The sequence below is a fragment of the Camelus ferus genome, chromosome 2 (genome assembly GCF_009834535.1).
Source record: "Camelus ferus isolate YT-003-E chromosome 2, BCGSAC_Cfer_1.0, whole genome shotgun sequence".
Lineage (NCBI taxonomy): Eukaryota > Metazoa > Chordata > Mammalia > Artiodactyla > Camelidae > Camelus > Camelus ferus.
Genome location: NC_045697.1, coordinates 72,132,892 through 72,152,990, shown reverse-complemented (window position 1 = coordinate 72,152,990; position 20,099 = coordinate 72,132,892). Strand labels below are relative to the sequence as shown.

Sequence of the window (20,099 nt, the reverse complement as noted above, 5' to 3'; positions counted from 1 at the left end):
CATTAACATTCCCTCTAGAAAGCTAGACGAACATATGAATAAGAGGTCTCTAAGAAAGCAACATTTGGATGTCATGGAAAATATGGCGGAGTTGAAGCACATACACATCAAACTTCAAGTCTCTTATTTCTTATTAACTCTTCTAAAAATGGAGTTAATATTTAAGGGAGGTAATATAATTTGCTTATTTTGGGTATGATTTAATCTCCTTTAAATATATGAAATTTTAAGGTTTGGGAATTTTATTAGTGAAATGGGCCCATTTTTCTCTTTCAGGGAACACATTCAAAAGTTAAATCAACTAGAAAATTAGATTTGATGTGCATATATTTGTTTTAATGCCAATTTTCTTTTGGCCACATTTCGGTACCGTGAACTGACATCCTACTGTGTAGAGAATTTTAAATTACAGCATAATGTTATACACCTAACGGTTGTACCATATCTCATAGAGTTTCTGGCAAGTAGCAGAACTACTAATGGTTTCAGATTTCAAGAAATATGGAAGATAAAATGGTCCACATGAAAATTAAAGTTGATAATGGTTTACATAACCTCTCTATCCCTTTAAAATGTGAATATATACATACATCTTAGATTATAAAAACTGAACTATGCCATTGCAATACAGAGGGAAAATACATGACAAAACAATGAGGCAATAACTGGAAAATATGATTTTGAGGTATAATTGTAAGAGATTTTTCTAATGTCATGGCTAAATAATTCCTACAACATGAAGCTCTGACTACAGAATACTTACTCAGATGGTTCTTTGATAATCTTATTTTTAGCTCCACAAACTCAATGAAAAAAAAAGATTAAGAAAGCATTTGTATTAAGATACTGTTAGGCATCCACAAGGCATTAAATGGAAATATGTATGTTTTCTTTTATGTTTTCAATAAAGCATTAATACCAAGAAAAACACTTTGATCCCCAGAATAAGAAGGTCACAGGAAGCAATGAAGCTACCAAGACATTTGCTTGTTCACAGGAAGCTGACCCAGAGCTTATGCTGGACAGCACGCAGGAGAGCTCAGACACAGGAGCCTACAAAATGTCTTGTGGGGCAAGGAGAGAAAGGCCTCGGCAGTACACTCCTGCTAGTGAAGGCGAAGGTATAGCAGATTTATTTTTTCCCCTCTCATGAACTTTTAGAAAGAACAGAGATAAAAATGTAGAAAAACATCTAGTCTAAAAAATGAAAAGTTAAGTACTAGAGTAACAATAATAATTTTAAATGAGAATGATGCAAATTGGATAGAGTATCCCCATGAAGACAAGCAAGTCCATGGTAAGTAAGACAAGCAGGTGCAGAACACCTGACGTCCACTTCAGTGCTTACCAAACTCTGTTTTACATACAACTTCCATGATTTACTCACACAGCTTTTGAACATCTGTTAAGTCCCCCTGGTGATGTGAGGAGAACATAAAAAGAGCTATCACTATACACTTACATACAAATCAAGGAATAAAAACAGAGACTGAGTTGATTTTTTTAATCATCTGTATGAGATTAAAACATTTGCAGATGGGGATAATTAATACAGTCATGTTAGCAGAAAGGATGATTATCATAAGTTTTATCCAATTGGTCAGAATGTGAAGTGAAAAGCTTCTTAAAAAGATGACTTTTCTACTGAGATGACATTTGTGATTTTTGTACACTTTGTGTTCCCAGTGCCTGGTATACTGGCTGGAAAACAATAGGGACTCAAGTAAGTGTTTCTGGAATAGATCTGAGGAGTTGAGACTGCCTCATGTGAGCCTGGGACAAAGAAAACAGGAGTTATGAGGGACTTAGAGATAACAAGATGGGGCAAAAGGAAAAATCTCATACTGAGTAAAGAAATTCTGAGCTGTGCTAGCAGATATCAGCAACAATTGTCAGTCATACAATGGGTAACGAGGGTCAAACATGTTTGTGCAAATACAGTCCAAAAAATATACGGAAAGATTAGTTTTTAAAACATAAATCACCATTTTCTTTCTAGGTACATCACTGACCTTCTAAAAGAGCCTACAGAAAATCCTGAATTTTAAAAAAGCAAAAGCAAAATGACAGGGCAACAGGAATGATGACTTTTCTTACCTGTTGGCAGTGGCATCTCTGGTTGAAATAATTCTGGATTAAATATTGTATGATTCATAGGATCCAAATGAAACATCTACAAAAAAAGAAAATTTGAATATTTCAATCATTATTATTCCAACACTATTAAAATTTTGAACTGAAAACACCTAAAAATTACAGGAACAAAAAATAAGCCAAAAACAAAAATCTGAAAATATTTCACAACAGGATTTTAAAAACATGCTCATGAGATCTAGCTGGGTTCTCATGTGTACAGAACTTTCCATGGGGCTGGGCTAAGTTTTTGTGACAAAGGGATTCCAGAAGAATGAGCCAGCTACAAAGTCCACAGAGTTAAGGACCTGGTATAACTTGCTTACTGGTGCATCTCCAGGGCCTAGTGTATGTTTATCAGAGTGGATACTTCAATCTTCATTAAATGAATAATTTAAAGCTTGGACTCTCTTAGAAATATAAGCGTAAGAATCTAATCCTAGAAATCTATATTTCTTTTATGATGGTAAGTAACTCCTCCTCTAGCAACTCAGCTTTAAGTCCTGAAAGAAGGAGACAGCAGCCCTGGAACAATTTACAGAAAATCTGAAAATACGACTTACTCCAAGGAGCAGGTAATTGGGCACTGAGCTCCCACACTTGTTTTTTTCACATTTACCTACCTAACACAATGTAATCTGGAATTTAGTGGGTGTGGTAGGCTGAATAATGGCTCCCCCAAAGACATCCACATCCTAATCTCCAAAACCTGTGAATGCTATCTCATGTAGCAAAATGGATTCTGCAAATGTCATGAAGGTAAGAATACAGAGGTGGGGAGAGTAGCTTGAATTATCCAGTTGGGCCTGGTAAGAGGGATGCAGGAGGTCAAAGTGGATGGTAGGAGATGTGACAATGGAAGCAAGAGGCTGGAGTGATGGAAGGATCACAAGCCAAGGAATGCAGGCGCCTCTGGAAGCTCAAAAAGGAAGAGAAAGCTTTCAGACAGAATGCAGCTCTGCCGACATCTTGATTTTTGACTTCTGACCTCCAGATTGTAAGAGAATAAATCAGTGTTTTTTTATCAAGCTACTAAATTTGTGCTAATTTGTTATAGTAACACCAGAAAACTAACACAGTGGGCAAGCAATATATTTGGATTGAATTATATCCTATCTAGGCAAGTTACTAATAATTACTTTTCCCATGAGAAATGTTTTCCTCCCACTTTGTTCACTTAGGATTTAAAATTCATTATTTCTGAGTTTGATATTTCTTTCAGCCTCAATAAGTCATCTGTGAAATGTCTGCGGACAGCACAGAAATCAAAACATATTTCATTTTTTATAATGTGCTAGTTAGCAAATGTGCTGGAGCTGGTATTAAAAAAAAAACCAAAGCAATATTTTACTCCTTCTCTTTATTAGTATATTATTGATGTTCTTGGGTACCTAAGAATCTAGTATGTCTAGCTAAGTCAAGAGTAAGAAACACAGTGTTTAAATAAAGAATGCTTCAGATCCAGTTGCGTGGTATGCAAATTTTCAATTGAGGAACAATAAATGTGCTCCACTTCAATGGTTAAGAGTAAAGTTCATCTACGCTGTTCACTGTTTGCTGAAAAGGAAATATAGGAATGAAAAAACATTATTATAAAAATAGCCCCACCTTACAGAGAGTATTCACCAGTCTCAGAGCAGAAAAGATGACCTGGCAGAAAAAAACCTTTCTTATGGTCCTGCAGGTGGCTAAAATGAGCGCATACAGGGCAAAAGCTCTGATCTCAGGAGAGACCCACGCTCCCCTTCAGACAAGAAGAGGGAAGCTGTGCTGTGTGCCGCAGCTGGTACTGTGCATCAGGTCAGGGGTGGAAGGCAAATTCCAGAATACATTAAAACACTGAGGAACTCTCACTCAGGACACGTAAACTTCAGGAAATATATGCCATTAATCTTGAGATAAGGGAAAAAACAACCTTCAAGGACCTTTCCCTTCAAAAATGGAAATATCAGAACATACCCTACCCCCACTGCTGATGATCACAAAATGCCCACATAAGAAAAACTTTCGAAATGACTGTTTTTGGCAGCTTTTACTCTTATGTGGCATGAAGGACCATCTCTTGCTGATAGAATTTCCTGTGTGCAGACAGGAAAGCATGGTTTAAAATCAAGCAGACCAACTGTAATGCTGGTTAGAGTTTGCCTTTAATTGTTAGAGATAGTACATTAAAAGCGAAAGGTAAAACACAGGTTTTTGATAATGTGAGTAGCTAAATGTCTTTAATGCTGTAATCAAAGAAAATGTTCCCAGATTTATCCTATTTCACCATTTGTACACTAAAATTCAAAAGGAACATCTTAATGTGAAAAGCAATGCATACTCATTCTTTCTGAATCAATCAGAATGTTATCAAGGGTAATGAATGCTATATAAAGTCAATTTTATTTAAAGAAGCAATACTAGATCCCTTAAAAAGCATTTCACCTCTGGTTTTCTGACTGATTCTTTGCATGTATAAACTTGGAAAATCCATTTTTTAGGTGTTGCTGTTAAAGTTTAAGTGTGAAATGATTACAAACCTTGGACCAGGTTGCCCTGGTAGCTTAGTGTTCCCTTTCCTCGTCTAGCCTAGCAAACTGTGTCTTCTAAATCTCAGTTTATATAGACTTTCTTTGGAAAGTACTCCATAACCCAGCTCTTTATCCCAGGCGGCACGGGGTGATCCCTCTCAACGTTTCTGTCCCATTCTGTGCAGACTCCTACTGCAGCACGTATCAGCGTATGGAAACTGTTTATGTCTTTGTCCTTCATACTAGAATAGCAGCTTCCTGAGATTAGGGTCTATGTGCCACTCATTTTTGTACCCCTCCTTAGCCAATGTTCTGGTACATAGTAATGCCTCAATAAATAGCTGATGAATGAATAAATCTCAGTATTTTAAATACTTCTTGATATTTAATATTGCCATTGTAATTACCTTAGAATCTGAAAATTGCTTTCAAATGGTTCAATTTATATATATACATAAGTATATTTATATAAATCTTTTATATATATAAATATATATAAATCTCTCTCCCCCCTCACCTTTCCCCCTCTCCTCCTGCTCCTCTCCTCCATATATTTAAACCAATAAAGATCTGTTGAACTTTCAACATTTCTATAGGGTTGAAATCATTTAAAGTAAAAAGTTAGGAGAAAAAGAAAACAAGGACACTGGTTATCACTTCATAACTGTTCATACAATTATACTGAACACTTTTATTCTCCCAAAACACAGTCGTTGACCATTAAATCTTTTCAACATCCCTGTGGGTGTGGCACTAGCATTTCTATTTCACAAATGGAAAAGTGAGGATCTGGGGGGCTAAGTGATTCCTCAGGTTTTAAGAACAGCCAGCACTTGCATAAGGATCTTTGAATTCTAAGTCCTTTTTACTATACAAACCTGGCTCCTCACTAGATGAGTTTTAAGTAAATACTTCATGTTCCCCCTAAAAATGGTATATTCAAGTCCTGATCCCTAATACCTGTGAATGTGACTTTACTTAGAAATAGGGTCTCTGCAGATGTAATCAAGTTAAGATCAGGTCATAATGAAGAGTGGGCCCTGCATCCAATAGCTGGTACCTTTATGCGAGAAAAGAGGGAGATGTGGATACAGAGACAGAAAGGAGCCACAGGGAAGAAGGCCACTGTGCCAGCATGATGTAGCAACAAGCCAAGAAACGCCAAGGGCTGGCAGTAACCACCAGAAGCTAGGGAAGAGGCACAGAAGAGATTCTCCTTCAGAACTTCCAGAGGTAACCCACCCTGCCATCATCCTGATTTTGGACTTCTAGCCTCCAGAACTCAGAAAGAACACATCTCCGTTGTTTTAAGCCACCTAGTTTGTGGTAATTTGTCACAGCAGCCCTTGGACACTAATACAGTCATTGTCACTTGACCTGTAGCATACATAATTTTTATGCAACAATGTATGTGATAGCAGGTGCAAGCTACTTGCTTTACTTGGCATGTCCCCTCTGACCTTATACGTGGGGATATGAAAAACAATTTAAGAGAAAATTTTACCAACTTTAGAGTTTTCCTGATGGTTACTGTTGTTCCCTCTGTATATTATAAAACATGAATACATTTACAAAAAAGTATCAGTGAGATTATAATACTTACTTGTTCATGCCCTCCCAAATACGGGTCGTCTTCTGCCATCCTGGAGCTGTACAGCAAAAGAACACAAAACCAAACTGTAACTCTGGAGTGAACCTTGAAAGTCCCACCATGCAGGGGTAAACTCTGTTATTCCAGTAAGACCAAACTGAACCCTTTTTAAAAGACCTTACGAGGAGGATTTGGTATAGTTCCTCTTTGGAATCTGAATCTAACAGCAGAAAGATTGCATAATCAAGGAATTACCACTCACGTATAACCCAAAACCCTTACGTCAATCTCCCAACAGTGTCCTGGAGTTTGGTACAACTAGCCTTCATCCTCTGTATAAAAATCACGCATATTTGATTCTTAGAGGTGATTTCTTTTTGTCACCATCTAGACTTCAACGATTCATTTAGCTTAGCTCCTTGTGGGCATTATTTTCCAACCCTTCCTGAATTCTGTGATGGTCCAAGAGCTGTCTCCTCACTTTTGAGCTGGAAGCTCAGAAGGGGTCATTCTGCTGTCAGAGGGCCTGGTCAGTGCTTTGCCTAGCACAAGGGGAGGATGGCTCTCATGCTCCATCCTCTAGACCATTCTGCTGCAGCAGGCTAGTTCCTACCATTGTCAGAGTGGGTACAGAAACACTGTCATATGAAACATGCACTCAGAAGACACAAAAATAAAGGCCCTTATTATCAAAGCTACAGTCTCAGATTCACCCGACCTCAGCCAGATACTAATACATCACAGGTCCTAGCAAGCTTCTGTTATCCAGAGGCCCTGAGAAAAGTGAAGAACCACGTGGCCAGATAAAAACAGTACCTAAAATCACATATGATTTTGGATTTACCCCTACTTTAAGAAAGCTTTATATGTATAGGTTAATTTTAGTTAAGTTTACTTTGATCAAATTTTGGATATGTTGCCTGAAAAATTAGAAGATAAAAAAACAAGGCTGAGAGCAAATATTAATTCCTGAGGCCAATTTTTCTTTCTTTCTTTTTTCTTTTTCTCATAAAGTCTACAAAGGGACTGGGGCTGAGAATGTTGCTGTCCACCAAAATCTCTTATCTCCTGTCCCACAGTAATAGCACTATAGCTGGAAACATGACGGCTCAGCTGGAGTATATCCCACACTTCTGTGGTGTGAGGGATGGCCATTTGATGAAATGCTTGCCAGTGGGATGTCAGAACTACTGTGCACCACTTTCGGGTCTGGGATAAGGTCCTTGGCATGCTTCCTCCATGTTTCTGCTTCTTCTCTTTCCCGCTGTATGAAACCTAGACATGGAGAAGACCTACCTGGCTTCTGCCACCTACTGGATGATGAATGGCAGCTAATATTGATGTCACTTGCTTTACATGGCATGTGAGAAAGAAAGCAACTTCAGTGTATTGCTGGGTCTCTTTGCTAGAACAATTTAGCCCTCACTCTAATGGACACGTCACTTAACACTCCAAAAAGAGTAAAATTCTCCAAAGAGGATTTTGATTTCCAATGAAAGCCTCTCCTGCTAGAGCCCCCTGTGACCGGTGAGGGTGAGAAAGGACCATGAGGGTTCCTAGTGGGATGCAGAGCCCAATTTCAACAAAAGGGGAAAGGGCAGCGCTGAGTCTTACGTGAACAAGAACTCCCTGCAGGTTCGCAAGAAAATATTTGTCTAAAATAAGTAGCTACTGAGTGAAGACTTACAAACAGCTGTAATGAATTAAGACAAACAGTTAAAAAAAAAAAAAGGAATATTGGCCTGATACAGTGAAGAAGAATCAAGTCATTTGAAATTCAAGAGTTCTGCCTTTGGATTTACGACTAACTCGCTGTGGCTTCTGTTTCCTCATCTGCAAAGTGAGAGATTTTGACTGGATGGAGCTTTAAAAGGAATAGAATTTTGTTGAGTTCAGAATGTTAGTTAGCTGATAAATGCTTATTCAAGAACAAATCACCTAAATCGTAACTCTTTCTGTAAACTTGGATTTTATATGGACTTAGGTATATATCCATATTAAATAATTTCAGTTATATGAAGAATACTAGTAGATAGTGTCACACTGAAATACAGCGCTAATACCAGCCACAACACTCCATGTGAAAAATTCTTAATCTTAGAATACCACAGGAGCCCCAAAGAAAAATATTACGACTTTTTCTTTTTTTGCCTTGAGGCCTTTCCATTAATGCAGGGTGATCACCCAAATCTTCTCAATCTTAGTCCACAGCCTTCAGAAGTGGAGGTGAGACTTAGGCCACAATCTCAAAAAATGGACAGAACCCATTCAGTACCTTTTACACTGATTTTATATATATATACATACATACATACATACACACACACACACACACATCACATACATACGCACAGGCATATATATGTAAAACCTGTGGATGGTTTTCTGACCTTTGAATGTATGAATTTAATATAAAGTGGCCCTGGCTCTAACTTTAAAACCTCAACTAAATCTACTTTATTAGAACTGATGCATGGTTATTATCATGATCACTACGCAGTGAAAATCTTAATGAAGAGCTCTAAATTGCAGGCACTGGACAAAACACCTCATTAAACACACTCCTCCCTCCAATATCTTCCCTATGATTTATGGACAGATGTGTGCCAAAAGATCATAGTTTTAAAAGCCGAATGACAGCCCAAGAGATACGAGGTGATTGTTAAAATCTGAAAGCCGAGAGTGATGTCAATGTTAATTCATAATTTAAAAATAAAATGTCAAATGAAACCAAGAATTATTTGGAAACGATGAATCACTGAGTAATATTTGCATTAATTGTACAAGCAGGTTTTATTTCAAGATTTTGAAATACCAACTAAGCCTTTGGAACTGAAGGATTAAGAAAGACCAGGGAAAGCCCCTACTGCCCCCCTGCTCCCCCAGCCCTTCCCTTCACTTTCCTTTTGCACATAGTGCTGTGCTTTTGAGGAAGGATCTTGAAACAGAAAAGGAAGATACTGGGTTGACCAGTAAGAAGATGGGCCTAAGCTCTGCATCTCTCTCCCCTAACAGTGAGGCTTTCAGAAAAAATTTCACACCATGGAAAGGGAAATAGATTGTGTAGCTAGCTAGCAATAAATAAAACATCTCCCTCAGTGAACCATCTGTATTTTTTTCACATGAGACACATAGTATAACCAGCTAAGTTCTGAATAATTTGATGAGTTCTACATGAAATACCTAATGGATTATTTTCTGCACATCTGTGACAATTCCACCACTGACGTCAAAGGCCAGCACAGAGAGCTCTTAGTGAAGGCTGCAAGGCCAAGCCACCAGGTTGGACCACTGAGGTTGGAGTTGGTGGCAATCCCCTCCTTGTAACGGGGAAAATTTTCTAGGACCAGATATATTCACACATCTTGACCCCACTGTAAGAAAATACATGCTATTAGATTTCGTTAAAAAATAACTTTTCAAACCCATTAAAATGATTTCATGACCTACTAATGGGTCATAGCCTGCAGTCTGAAAAACAGAATTTTAGGTGCCATCCATAGGATGCAGCTGGGAATCAGAGAAACAAAGTGTTTTCATTTTCAAGTTTATTTTCAGCCACAACAGACATCACTTGGATGTAATTTTAATACCTCATCTTGGATGAAATCACAAGAGAAAGAGTAACTTACCACCATTTCTTTTTCTGTTGGATAATAAATTAATAGAGAGAAAGAATATGCTGGAGTCTCCTTCCATAGAGGAATTTTTGGAGGAAACGTGCTATAAGGTAGATGTAAATGTGTATTATATATAATGTGAAACATTCAAATAAGAATGTCTTTTGACTCTGCAATTCCACTTTCAAGGAATCGGTATAAAGAATTATATGAGAAAGTGTGCAAAAAAAAATAAGTACAAGGATATTCACTGCAGCAAAAAACTGGAAACAATCTAAATGTCCTTTGACAGGAGATTGTTTAATTATGCTACTTTCATACAGTTTCGTTGTAAAACTGTAAAAAATAATAATTCAGATCCACATATAGCAACATGGAGATTTTTACTCCCTAAGTTATAAATGTCTACGTTTTCATATTCTAACTTAATTACATAATTGGAAATACATATATTTTAATAGAAAAAAGAGAAAAATCAAACCCTGCCCTGAATTTAAAGTTTAACTATGACATCTTTAATAATTAATGATATACGGTGACTAAAACATGAAGCATGAATGATTCAAAAGTTTCTAAAGCACCACTGGAGTCCTCTTCATAATAAATAGAAAAAACTTAACTTTGAAGGGGCTGTTTACTTACATTTTTCTGATGATATATTGACTTAGTGATGATGAAAGAAAAGCTAATGGTGAGTTTAGTTACTTTTCTCAGAATAGTTGATTTTTTAAAAAGTTTTTAAAAAAGAACAAATATTTGTGTCCTACTACATTTAGATTTGTATAAACTCATTTTCAATGTTTTCCCAGTCCTTCATCCATTTTCACCTCCCTATTGTTTGATTTGGGTGCAATGTGACAAATTAACACGTAGAATAGCTACCTAGTAAGTACAAATACATTGTGCTTAAAGCTGTTCACAAGGGAATGTCAATCTAATACAACATTCAGCTGTTACTGCACGCAAAACTTACTCGCACAGTTCGTGATATATAGCAAATGCCAGCCCTTTCGTAAGCTAGCACAGTAACAAATATGTTTATAATAAATTATGGGACTAACAGGCAGTCAAAGTTTTAGGCACTCTGAGAAGAATCAAGTATTTTCCTTTCTTTCCAATCCCACATTTATGGGTACACTGCCACAACTCCCTCCCTACCATTACCACTGCTGAATAAAATGCATTTTGCCTCCAGAAACATTTGGCAATGTCTGGAGACATTTTTATCTGTCACAACTGGCTGGTGGTCCTACTGGCATCTAGTGTGTAAAGGTTAGAGATGTTGCTAAACATCCTATAAAGCAAGGACAGCCCCTCACATTAAAGAAATATCTGAACCCAAATGTCAACAGTGCCAAGGATGAGAAACCCAGATGTGCACCACCACGTCCTGACAGTGCATTGGCTCACATGTACAAGGAGCTAAACTTCACTGACCACCTCCCATGAGTCAGGAATTAGAGCGAGTTCTTCACATACTTCATTTACTTTCTCAATGACCCCGAGAAATACTGTCCCAGATGAGAGCACTGAGGTTAGAGAGAGGAAGCCATTCATTCAGGTTGACAGAGTGATGCTGGCTAATCATTCAATCACGTGTCTAAGATGAGAAGTGATTGTCCTCCTGGGCACACAGCTTTATTTTCATACAGCATCTTTGCTCCAGGTCTCCTGAATGTTCAGGTTGGAGGTAGTCTACCCACAACACAGCCTGAAAAGCGGAATAGGACTGTGACAATACACAAAACTTAACTGAGTTCTTCCTAAGACAATCCAAAGTGAAGGTAAAAAATAACAAACAGTATTAATGCAAGTGGTAGCTGCTTTTTGTTTTGCTTTGTTTTAAATGCTTCCTTTGATCAGGTTCATAGGATAGAAGGAGAATAAAGAGATCCTCTCTGAAACATGCCCAAAGAAAACACCATACTCACTAACGGTATGATAAAAGTACATAGCATATATTCAAAATTAAGGTTTATCGAAATGCTCCTTGAGTGCTTTCCTCCCTTCATTAATCTAGTCATTCATTGAAAAAATATTTAGGCCTACTATGCGTCAGTTCCCAAAGACATCAAAGAACACAAGAGTGGTGCAGCACCCGTACTCACAAAGCCAACAGTTGTGGCAGACTGAAAGTAATGGCCAAAAATGCTTTGCAACTCCACCTGACAGAAGGAGAAACCCGTTTCTCCATCCCTTGACTCTTCGCAGGCCTGTAACTTACTCTGACCCACAGAGTGTGAGTTTTACATGCAGACTTCAAGAGGCCTTGCAATGACCGTTCTGCTCTCTTGGAACACAGGTGCCATGTGAACAAGCCTGGGCTAGCTCCCAGGGGATGAGAGACCAGGTGGAGCAGAGAGGGGAAATCGCAGCTGAGGGTCCCCTGGACCAAACAGCACCAGCTGAGTGCAGAGACTTAAGAGAGCCTCAGAGCCAGCCCAGGTGGCTTCAATAGCCTACCAAATTGGGAGAAATAATCAATGTTTGCATTTTAATTAGCTGTGTGGTGATTTTTTTATGTAGCAAAAGCTGACTGATGTAACAGTTTAGTAATCAGGAAGACAGGCAAAAGCAATGCCACATATGTGTCACGGGGAATGGAGGGTGTGTGGGCCGTGGGTTAGACACCTTGGTAATTCAGTAATTACACTTTCTTTGTTAGGGTCCTATTCAGATCAGCCTTTGTACTCATTTTTACTTTACTGGCCTATTCAGTTTCCAGCTGAACAAAAGAAAACAAGCATGCTGGGCAAAACCACTGTGGTACAAACAGAAATAAAATTAGTACTGTTAAAACCTTCAGAATGTCAGTATTAATAAACTGCTGCTAGCTTTAAGCAGTGATACCATTATGCAACAGGTAAGTAATGTGTTTAATCCTTTTGGCTCTAATATCTAAAACCAAGTTCATCATTCCTGCAGCCATGGGCCCCATTCCTGACTTTCCAGTTTCTGCCAATATATCATTCTCTCATGTACTCAGGGTCAAAAATTCAGTCACCTTTTTCTCCTTTTTCCTCTGCTCATCTCACACAGATCAGTCAATAATCAATTTCTGCTGATTTTTCTCTGTATTATTTCTTGTATCTGCTCCTCCTTTCCACTTTCCTTTCGCTGTTACACCCCAGTTAAACCTTCACTGCCTCCCCTTTAGACCGACAATAGCCTCCATACTGCTCTCCCTTACTGTAGTATTTCTTCTTCATTAAGCATCTTTCACATTATTGTCATATTACTTACAAAAGTCAAAAGCTCTTAACTATTTAGCATATTATATTATAAGCCTCACCTGAATAGGTGCTTCATGTTTAATAGGTGAGGCTTATAATATAGTATGCTGAGTGGTTGAGGGCTTTTGATTGTATCTTAATACTACATCCTAACCAAAACCTTCTTCTCTAGGCATACTGATCATTCAGAAATGCTGTGCTCATTTCCATCTTGTACTTAAATATTACCAAGTCCTCAAGCCTCTGCTCAAATCCAATCTCTACCAAGAAATCCTGTTATTTCCCCTGTAACCCACAGCTCTGTAATCCAAACAACGGCTATAACACTTCTGTGTACTGATGATTTTATACTTGACAACATACTGTTCCACCATAATTTAACCTCATATATTTACCAGCTTTTAAAGTGGATATAGATGCCTAAAAAGTAGATATGAGAGTTCTACTTCTTTATATTGCCAAGTTAGTAAATAAGCACTTTTTAAAAATTAATAACGCATTAACAGTAAGAAACATTGCAATTCCAGATTTGCCAAAATGTGGACTTTTGGTTTCAGTCATGATAGAGTAACAATTATTAAATGTGCTCCCTTGCCAGACCCAAATGTAAAACTATGCAAAATACTTGAAGCAATTATTTAAGACACTGGACAAGAGACAGTATAAGGCTGTACACCGTAAGAGAACGGAAACACTGGAGGCGTGTTCCAAAATTGCTTTTTGACTGAGGGCATACTCCTAACTATGACACAAGGGAGTAAAGCCCAAAAAGAAAGCAGCAATCTCACTGGGGAGAGTATCAGAAAGGCAGGACATACATGGAGAAAGAGGCTCATAAATCTGCACAGGGGTCACTTCTAGGCATTGGCTAAATACTAAGCTGCGCTAGTACAGGACAAAGAGAATGGCTGCTGGGGATCCAGATGCTGATTTGAGATTCCAGAAGTTCCTGGAACTTCTGAGAGACACTGAAGTTCCAACCATCTAGGGTGAAGAGACGACACTTAACAATCTGAACATTCAGTTGTGCTCCCATTAAGACCACGCAGTGGGAGTAAGGGACATACCCTAGGGTTAAGGGCTACTCTAAACTCATCTTAATAAAACCAGGTGATCCACAAGTAAATTCATTGACTGTTACAACAAAACTCCAGAGTTTTTAAAGGAAGACAAAAATCGATACTCTGCCATGTGGTACCCACAATGTATAACAACAACAACAACAAATGACAAAACATGCAAAGAAGTAGGAAAATATGACTCAGAAGAAAAAAATGATACAAATGATAAAATTAGCAGCCAATGCCTTTAAAACTGACAACAGCAATTGTTGAAGAATGTAAAGGAAAATACGGACATAATAGATAACAAATAGGAAATCTCAGCAGAGAAATGAAAACTATTAAAAAAGAAAAAAAAAGGAAAATTCTGGACTAAAATGAAATTTTACTAGGTAGACTTATCAGCATATTGAACAATGTAGAAGAAAGGATCCATAAGCTTGAACAATGGGCAATAAAAACTATTCAAAGTGAAGCAGGGGGAAGAAAGGCAGGAAGAAATGAAAACACCTTCAGTGACTTATGGGACAACAGCAAGTGGTCTGACATGTGTAATTTAGAGTCCTAGAAAGAGAGAGGAAAAAATAAAAAATATTTGAAGACATAATGGTGGAGAATTTTCCAAACTTGATTTAAAAAAAAAAAAATCAACCTATGATCCAAGAATCTCAAAGATTCCCCGTGTTGGATAAAGGCAAATAAAGCCATAGGTAGTCATATTAGAGCCAAACTTTTAAAAACTGATGCTAAAGGAAAAAAATCGTAAAAGCATCCAGGGACAAGGGCAAACAACAGTAAGTATGATGGCTGACTTCTCATCAAAAACAATGAAAGGGCTGAAAGAAAAAAAAGGAATTAGTGAACAATTCTATATTCAGCAAAAATATCCTTTAAAAATAAAGATGAAACTGACATTTTTCAAATAAACAAAAGCTGAGAGAATCTGTCATCAGCAAGCTTGCTAAAAGATATGTTAAAAAAGTTCTTCATGCCCGAAGGAAATGGTACCAGATAGAAACTTTGGACATACATGAAAGAATGAAAAACACCAAAATGATGAATACATGTGTATGGATAAGACTTTTTTCTTGTTTGCTGTTCAAAAGAAACATCACAATACATTTTGGGGTTTGTAACCTATGCAGCAGCAAGCCGTATAACAGTAACAGCACAGAGAATGGAAGTAAACCACTGCCACGTTCGTACATTACACATGACACATTGTAGCCTTAATTCATGGTAGACTCAATTATGCATATTGTAATCCCTAAAGCAACCACTTTAAAAAATAGCCAGTGAAGGAGATAAAATGCAATTTAAAAAGTAAACTTGATTTATTCAAAAGATGGCAGGAAAGGAAAAAAATGAATAAAGAAAAGATGACACAAACAGATAACAACTACCAAGATGATGGGCTTAAATCCAACCAAATCAACAATTACATTAAATGTTAACAGCCTAAACTCACCCATAAAAAAGTAGAGATGGTGAGACTGGGCAAAAAAGCAAGACCCAAGGATATGGTTTTTGTAAGAGTTACACTTTAATATTACAGACTCAGTTTAAAAGTATAAGAAGGGAATGTTATACTAGTTATACCACAGAAACAATAAATATTAAAAAAGGCTAGGTGGAGGGTATAGTTCAGTGGAAGCATGCACAAGGTCCTGGGTTCTATCCCCAGGACTTCCATTAAAACAAACCAACCAACCAACCTAACCCTTCCCTAAAAAAAAAAGTTTAAAAAGGCTACGTTAAAATATCAGATACAGTAGACTTTAAAAGAAGAAATATTACCAGAGACTAAGAGGAATTATTTCATAAGAATAAAAGGTCATACCATCATGGAGAAACAATGATTGCAAAGTATACGTACATATTAGCAGAGCTTCAAAATACATGAAGCAAAAAGTGGCACAACTAGAGGAAGAAACAGAAATAGCCACAATTAACAGTTAAGATTTTTAACCCTCTTCTTGCAGTAGTTGATAAAAGCAAATCAAAAGAACATCAGTAAAGATATAGAAAGTTTAGGAACAATACCAGCAACCAAATTAACCTAAGTGCATATATAGAATACTTCACCAATGACTGCAGAATCTACATCCTTTTCAAGTGCGCAAGGAACATTCACCAAGACAGATTATATGCTGGACCATAAAACAAGTCTCAAAAATCAAAGCACTGACAGGAATCTACACAAGTGATAAAATGGCATAGTACTATATACACTGGTCGTTACCAATGTCAGTTTCCCAGTTTTGATACTGTACTACAATTATGTAAGATGTAACAACTAGGGGAAACTGGGTAAAGGCTACATGGGACCTCTCTGTATTATCTTTGCAATTTTCTGAGAATCTATAATTATCTCAAAATAAAAACTTCAAAGCACTGAAAGCATACAGATATGTTATCTAAACACAATGAAATTAAGTTAAAAACCAAGAACAGAGAGATACCTAGAAAATCCTCAAATTTATATAATTAAGCCAAGATGTTAAGGGGAGGAGTGTGCCTCTTAGAATAATAAAAAAAAAAAAGTAAATATAACCTCATTCCCGCATATGAAAGAAGCATCTAAATTCTTGCTGTATCTTGTCCACTGTAACCATGGGGGACAAGGATTTTCTTAGACAAGTGATTGGAATGCATTCCAATGCTTTCTATAAGAAACAAATCTTTGCCTATGGTGTTTTCTTAATCATAGGTGACTGAAATTTTTAACATCAGAAAGATGTTTTGGACATTTTCTAATCATATTATAAACAAGTGTCATGTATATCAAATGGCCATTCCAAGAAACATTTCTTTTTGTTAACACTAGATACAGTAAGATAAAATCTGGTGAACATAATTTTGTATAGCTAGGGAAGTTCTTTAAATTACAGTAAGTTAGCTAAGATCATCCATGTTATAACTGAGGTCACTCATGGGATACGACTTCCTTCCATTGCCACATAAAAACCAATTCAATACATCTACTCAGAGTTTGAGGTCTTTCATTCAGGTGGCATCAGGACTTACTGGACTTTGTTCTGATACTTTTGCTTCCACATTTTTAATTCTACAGATTTCTTCCTCTCTAAAAATAGAGTGTGATGGTGAGGGAGCATGTATAAACAGGCAAAGGGGCTTTTTAGGAGAGTGAAAAATACTGTTGTATGATATCATAATGATAGACAGACATAATAATACATTTGTCCAGACCCACCAAATGCACAACTTAGTTCATCAGTTGCAACAAACGTACCACTGTGGTGGGGGAACGTTGATAATGGGGGAGGTTATGCATGTGTGAGGACAGGGAGTATATGGGAAATCTACACTTTCCCCTCAATTTTGCTGTGAACTTGGCTCTAAAAAAATTAAGTCTTGAATAAAAAAATAGAGTATGACTAAATGTTAATTTCATGTCTGGCCTTTATCTTGAGCACCATTTTGGAATATTTGTATTTTCAGGCTGAGGAGGAAGTAGACCTCATGGATTATGAATTAGAGATTAATATTCTTTTGATCAAATATACAGAAACTGATCACATCCTCTTAAATCTGAATATGATGACTTTAGTTTGGATTTTCATTTTTTATTAATTCTCTAATATCAACAAACATATAGCCTTTATGTTTTAAGAGAGAAAAAAAAAATCATCATGTGAACCAGCAATACTGGGTTCTATGGATACGGTGGACTATGGACTGGGTGACAATTGGCCTGGAAGGGGAAAATGGTTTCCTGGAAGACATAACTACAACCACCTTCCAATTACACACATACACAAATAATGATTTGCAAGCCTCAAAACCAGGCCTTATGCAAGGGACCTTTCAGTTCTTGAATCTGGATATGAAGGGCTTTCCACACTGACCATTCATGTAGATAAGTCTTTCTGCATATGCAGATATCAACGTCTAAAGTGAGCAGGAAGAAAGAGGAGAACTACCCTCTCCTGTATGTCCGATAAGGTCTGACGAGAATACTTCTTTCACCCATGTCTGTCTGTCAGTGATCTCGACTGCTTGGCCGATAAACAAACAATTTACTCAAGCCCATAAATAACAAATTAATGGGAAAATGTGATTTGTTTTGTATTTTTAGTTCCATAGTTTGTCCAGTGAGGAAACTCTGAAATGAACTACCTTTAAGGCTTTAAACCATAGGAGAGTTCTTACTTATGTGAAGCATCTTGGCATACTGAATTCATCTGGTCAACTCTCACTTGTAATGTAGATGAATATGAGTCACGGAATCAACATATATGTAATCCAAAGGTCATTAGCGAAACCTTTTAAATGAGAGTGAAGGGTAGGGATCCTGACTAAGAAGGGGCAGAAATGGGGCTTTTGGTGTGCTGTTACCGTTCTATTTCCAGAACATTACCCAGGTTACGTGTGTTCACTTTGAGATAATTCATTAATGCTGCATTCTTAATGATTTGTGCATTTTTATAGTTATGTGATTCTTCAATTCTAAAAAGCCTAACGTAAAAAGAAAAAAATTTAAACCAAAAACATTTCATGATCTAATAAGCTCTCTGAAATTATAAATTTCTGTCTTGTTTAGCATTATATTCCCAGTGCTTGGAACCTGGCACACAGGAAGGACTCAACATATATTCAAATGAATTAATGGTTAAAAAAGAAATCCTACTATGCAAAGGTGGAAGAGCTTATATAAAAAGCAAAGGTTCGCTTATCCCATTTCCCAACTCCAATCCTGCTTTTCTGAGTGATTGACTTAACGCTCTTAGCTTTCTCTTTTTGGTTTTCCTAGGGGTTCTTTTCGTATCTCTAAATACTACATTTATATCTTTTTTCTAAACTGGTCAATTTTAGACACTGTGTTCTTGCTATAACTGATGAGGATTCAGCTCATACCACTTCCACTTTTCTATCTTCTTCCAAAGATAGTTAGAATTAGTGAGACCTCGAAACAATTTAGAATCAAAATAGTGAATTTTATATTCAATTACTGTGTCAAGTTTGCCTTCAATTTCTTTGGAGAAATATGAACATGGGTTCATAGTAGAGAATAATTAATAATGAAAAGATACAACTCCAGAAACCCCTACATGTCAGAAAGAAGCTAGACTGGGACCATAAATAACTCATAATCCAAAAATGTACAGTTCCTCATATTGTCATGTTGATAATCAAGAACTGTCTTTATACCTTCTCACATGCATTTTCCTTATGTTGAACTCCCTCGATATGGCAAGAAAATCTGAAATCATCCAAATAATACTATTAAATCAAAGAAACAATTTTAGAGGCAGATGCTCATTTGATCCAACCTGCTCATTTTTTTAAAGAGAGAAAATGAGACCCAGAGAAATTAATTTGCCCAGAGTCACACAGCTTAATCAATAGCACTGCCCACCAATATTTTGTCTAGTTATTTACTTATTCATACAGCAAACTTACTGGGTGCTGGGCAGATAAAACGTTAAGATAAAATCCCTGCCCTCAAGATATTTCCTGTCTAGAAAGCATAAGAAGTCAAGAGCATATGGACTGGGAACACACAACTCCTTATGGGGAGGTTGGGGAGAACAAATGGAGAAGGGACAGAGAGATGGTGATGCCTAAGCCACGCCTGAAGGTTGAGTAGTTAGCACCATGCCTGGGAAGGAAAGGGCACTCCTCACACAGGGGGTGCATATGCAGAGGTATTCAAAGTGAGAAAACATGGCAGATAAGGAACTGAAAATTGATATGGATGACTTGAGACATAGCGGGTGGGTGAGGAGCAAGGGTATGCGGTGAAGTGTGCAGGAAGCAGTTTACGAAGACAATGGAGGTTCATTTCAGAAATACAATGACTGTGACATGATCAGACTTGCACTTTGGAAAGCTGACTTTTATGCCGGAATAAAGGATGGAATAGAAACAGGAGAGAAGACATCAGGAGACAATGCAAAAATGAAAGCTAGAAATTCAATGAGGAA

At 37.2% G+C, this 20,099-nt stretch overlaps 1 protein-coding gene across 5 annotated transcripts in view; it reads right to left on the bottom strand.

The window, feature by feature from the left end:
- Positions 1-20,099, bottom strand: part of NFKB1 (nuclear factor kappa B subunit 1) — a 109,438-nt gene that overhangs the window by 81,340 nt on the left and 7,999 nt on the right. For 4 of the 5 annotated variants that reach the window (XM_032460770.1, XM_032460775.1, XM_032460779.1 and 1 more), the window contains exons 2-3: positions 6,250-6,295; positions 2,098-2,173 (exon numbers count right to left, since the gene is read on the bottom strand). In XM_032460770.1, the coding sequence (XP_032316661.1) occupies positions 2,098-2,173; positions 6,250-6,288 (115 nt within the window). In that variant the 5' untranslated portion in view covers positions 6,289-6,295. Of the gene's footprint in view, positions 1-2,097; positions 2,174-6,249; positions 6,296-20,099 lie in introns of those variants that run through there. The other variant, XM_006188020.3, reaches the window with a different exon arrangement.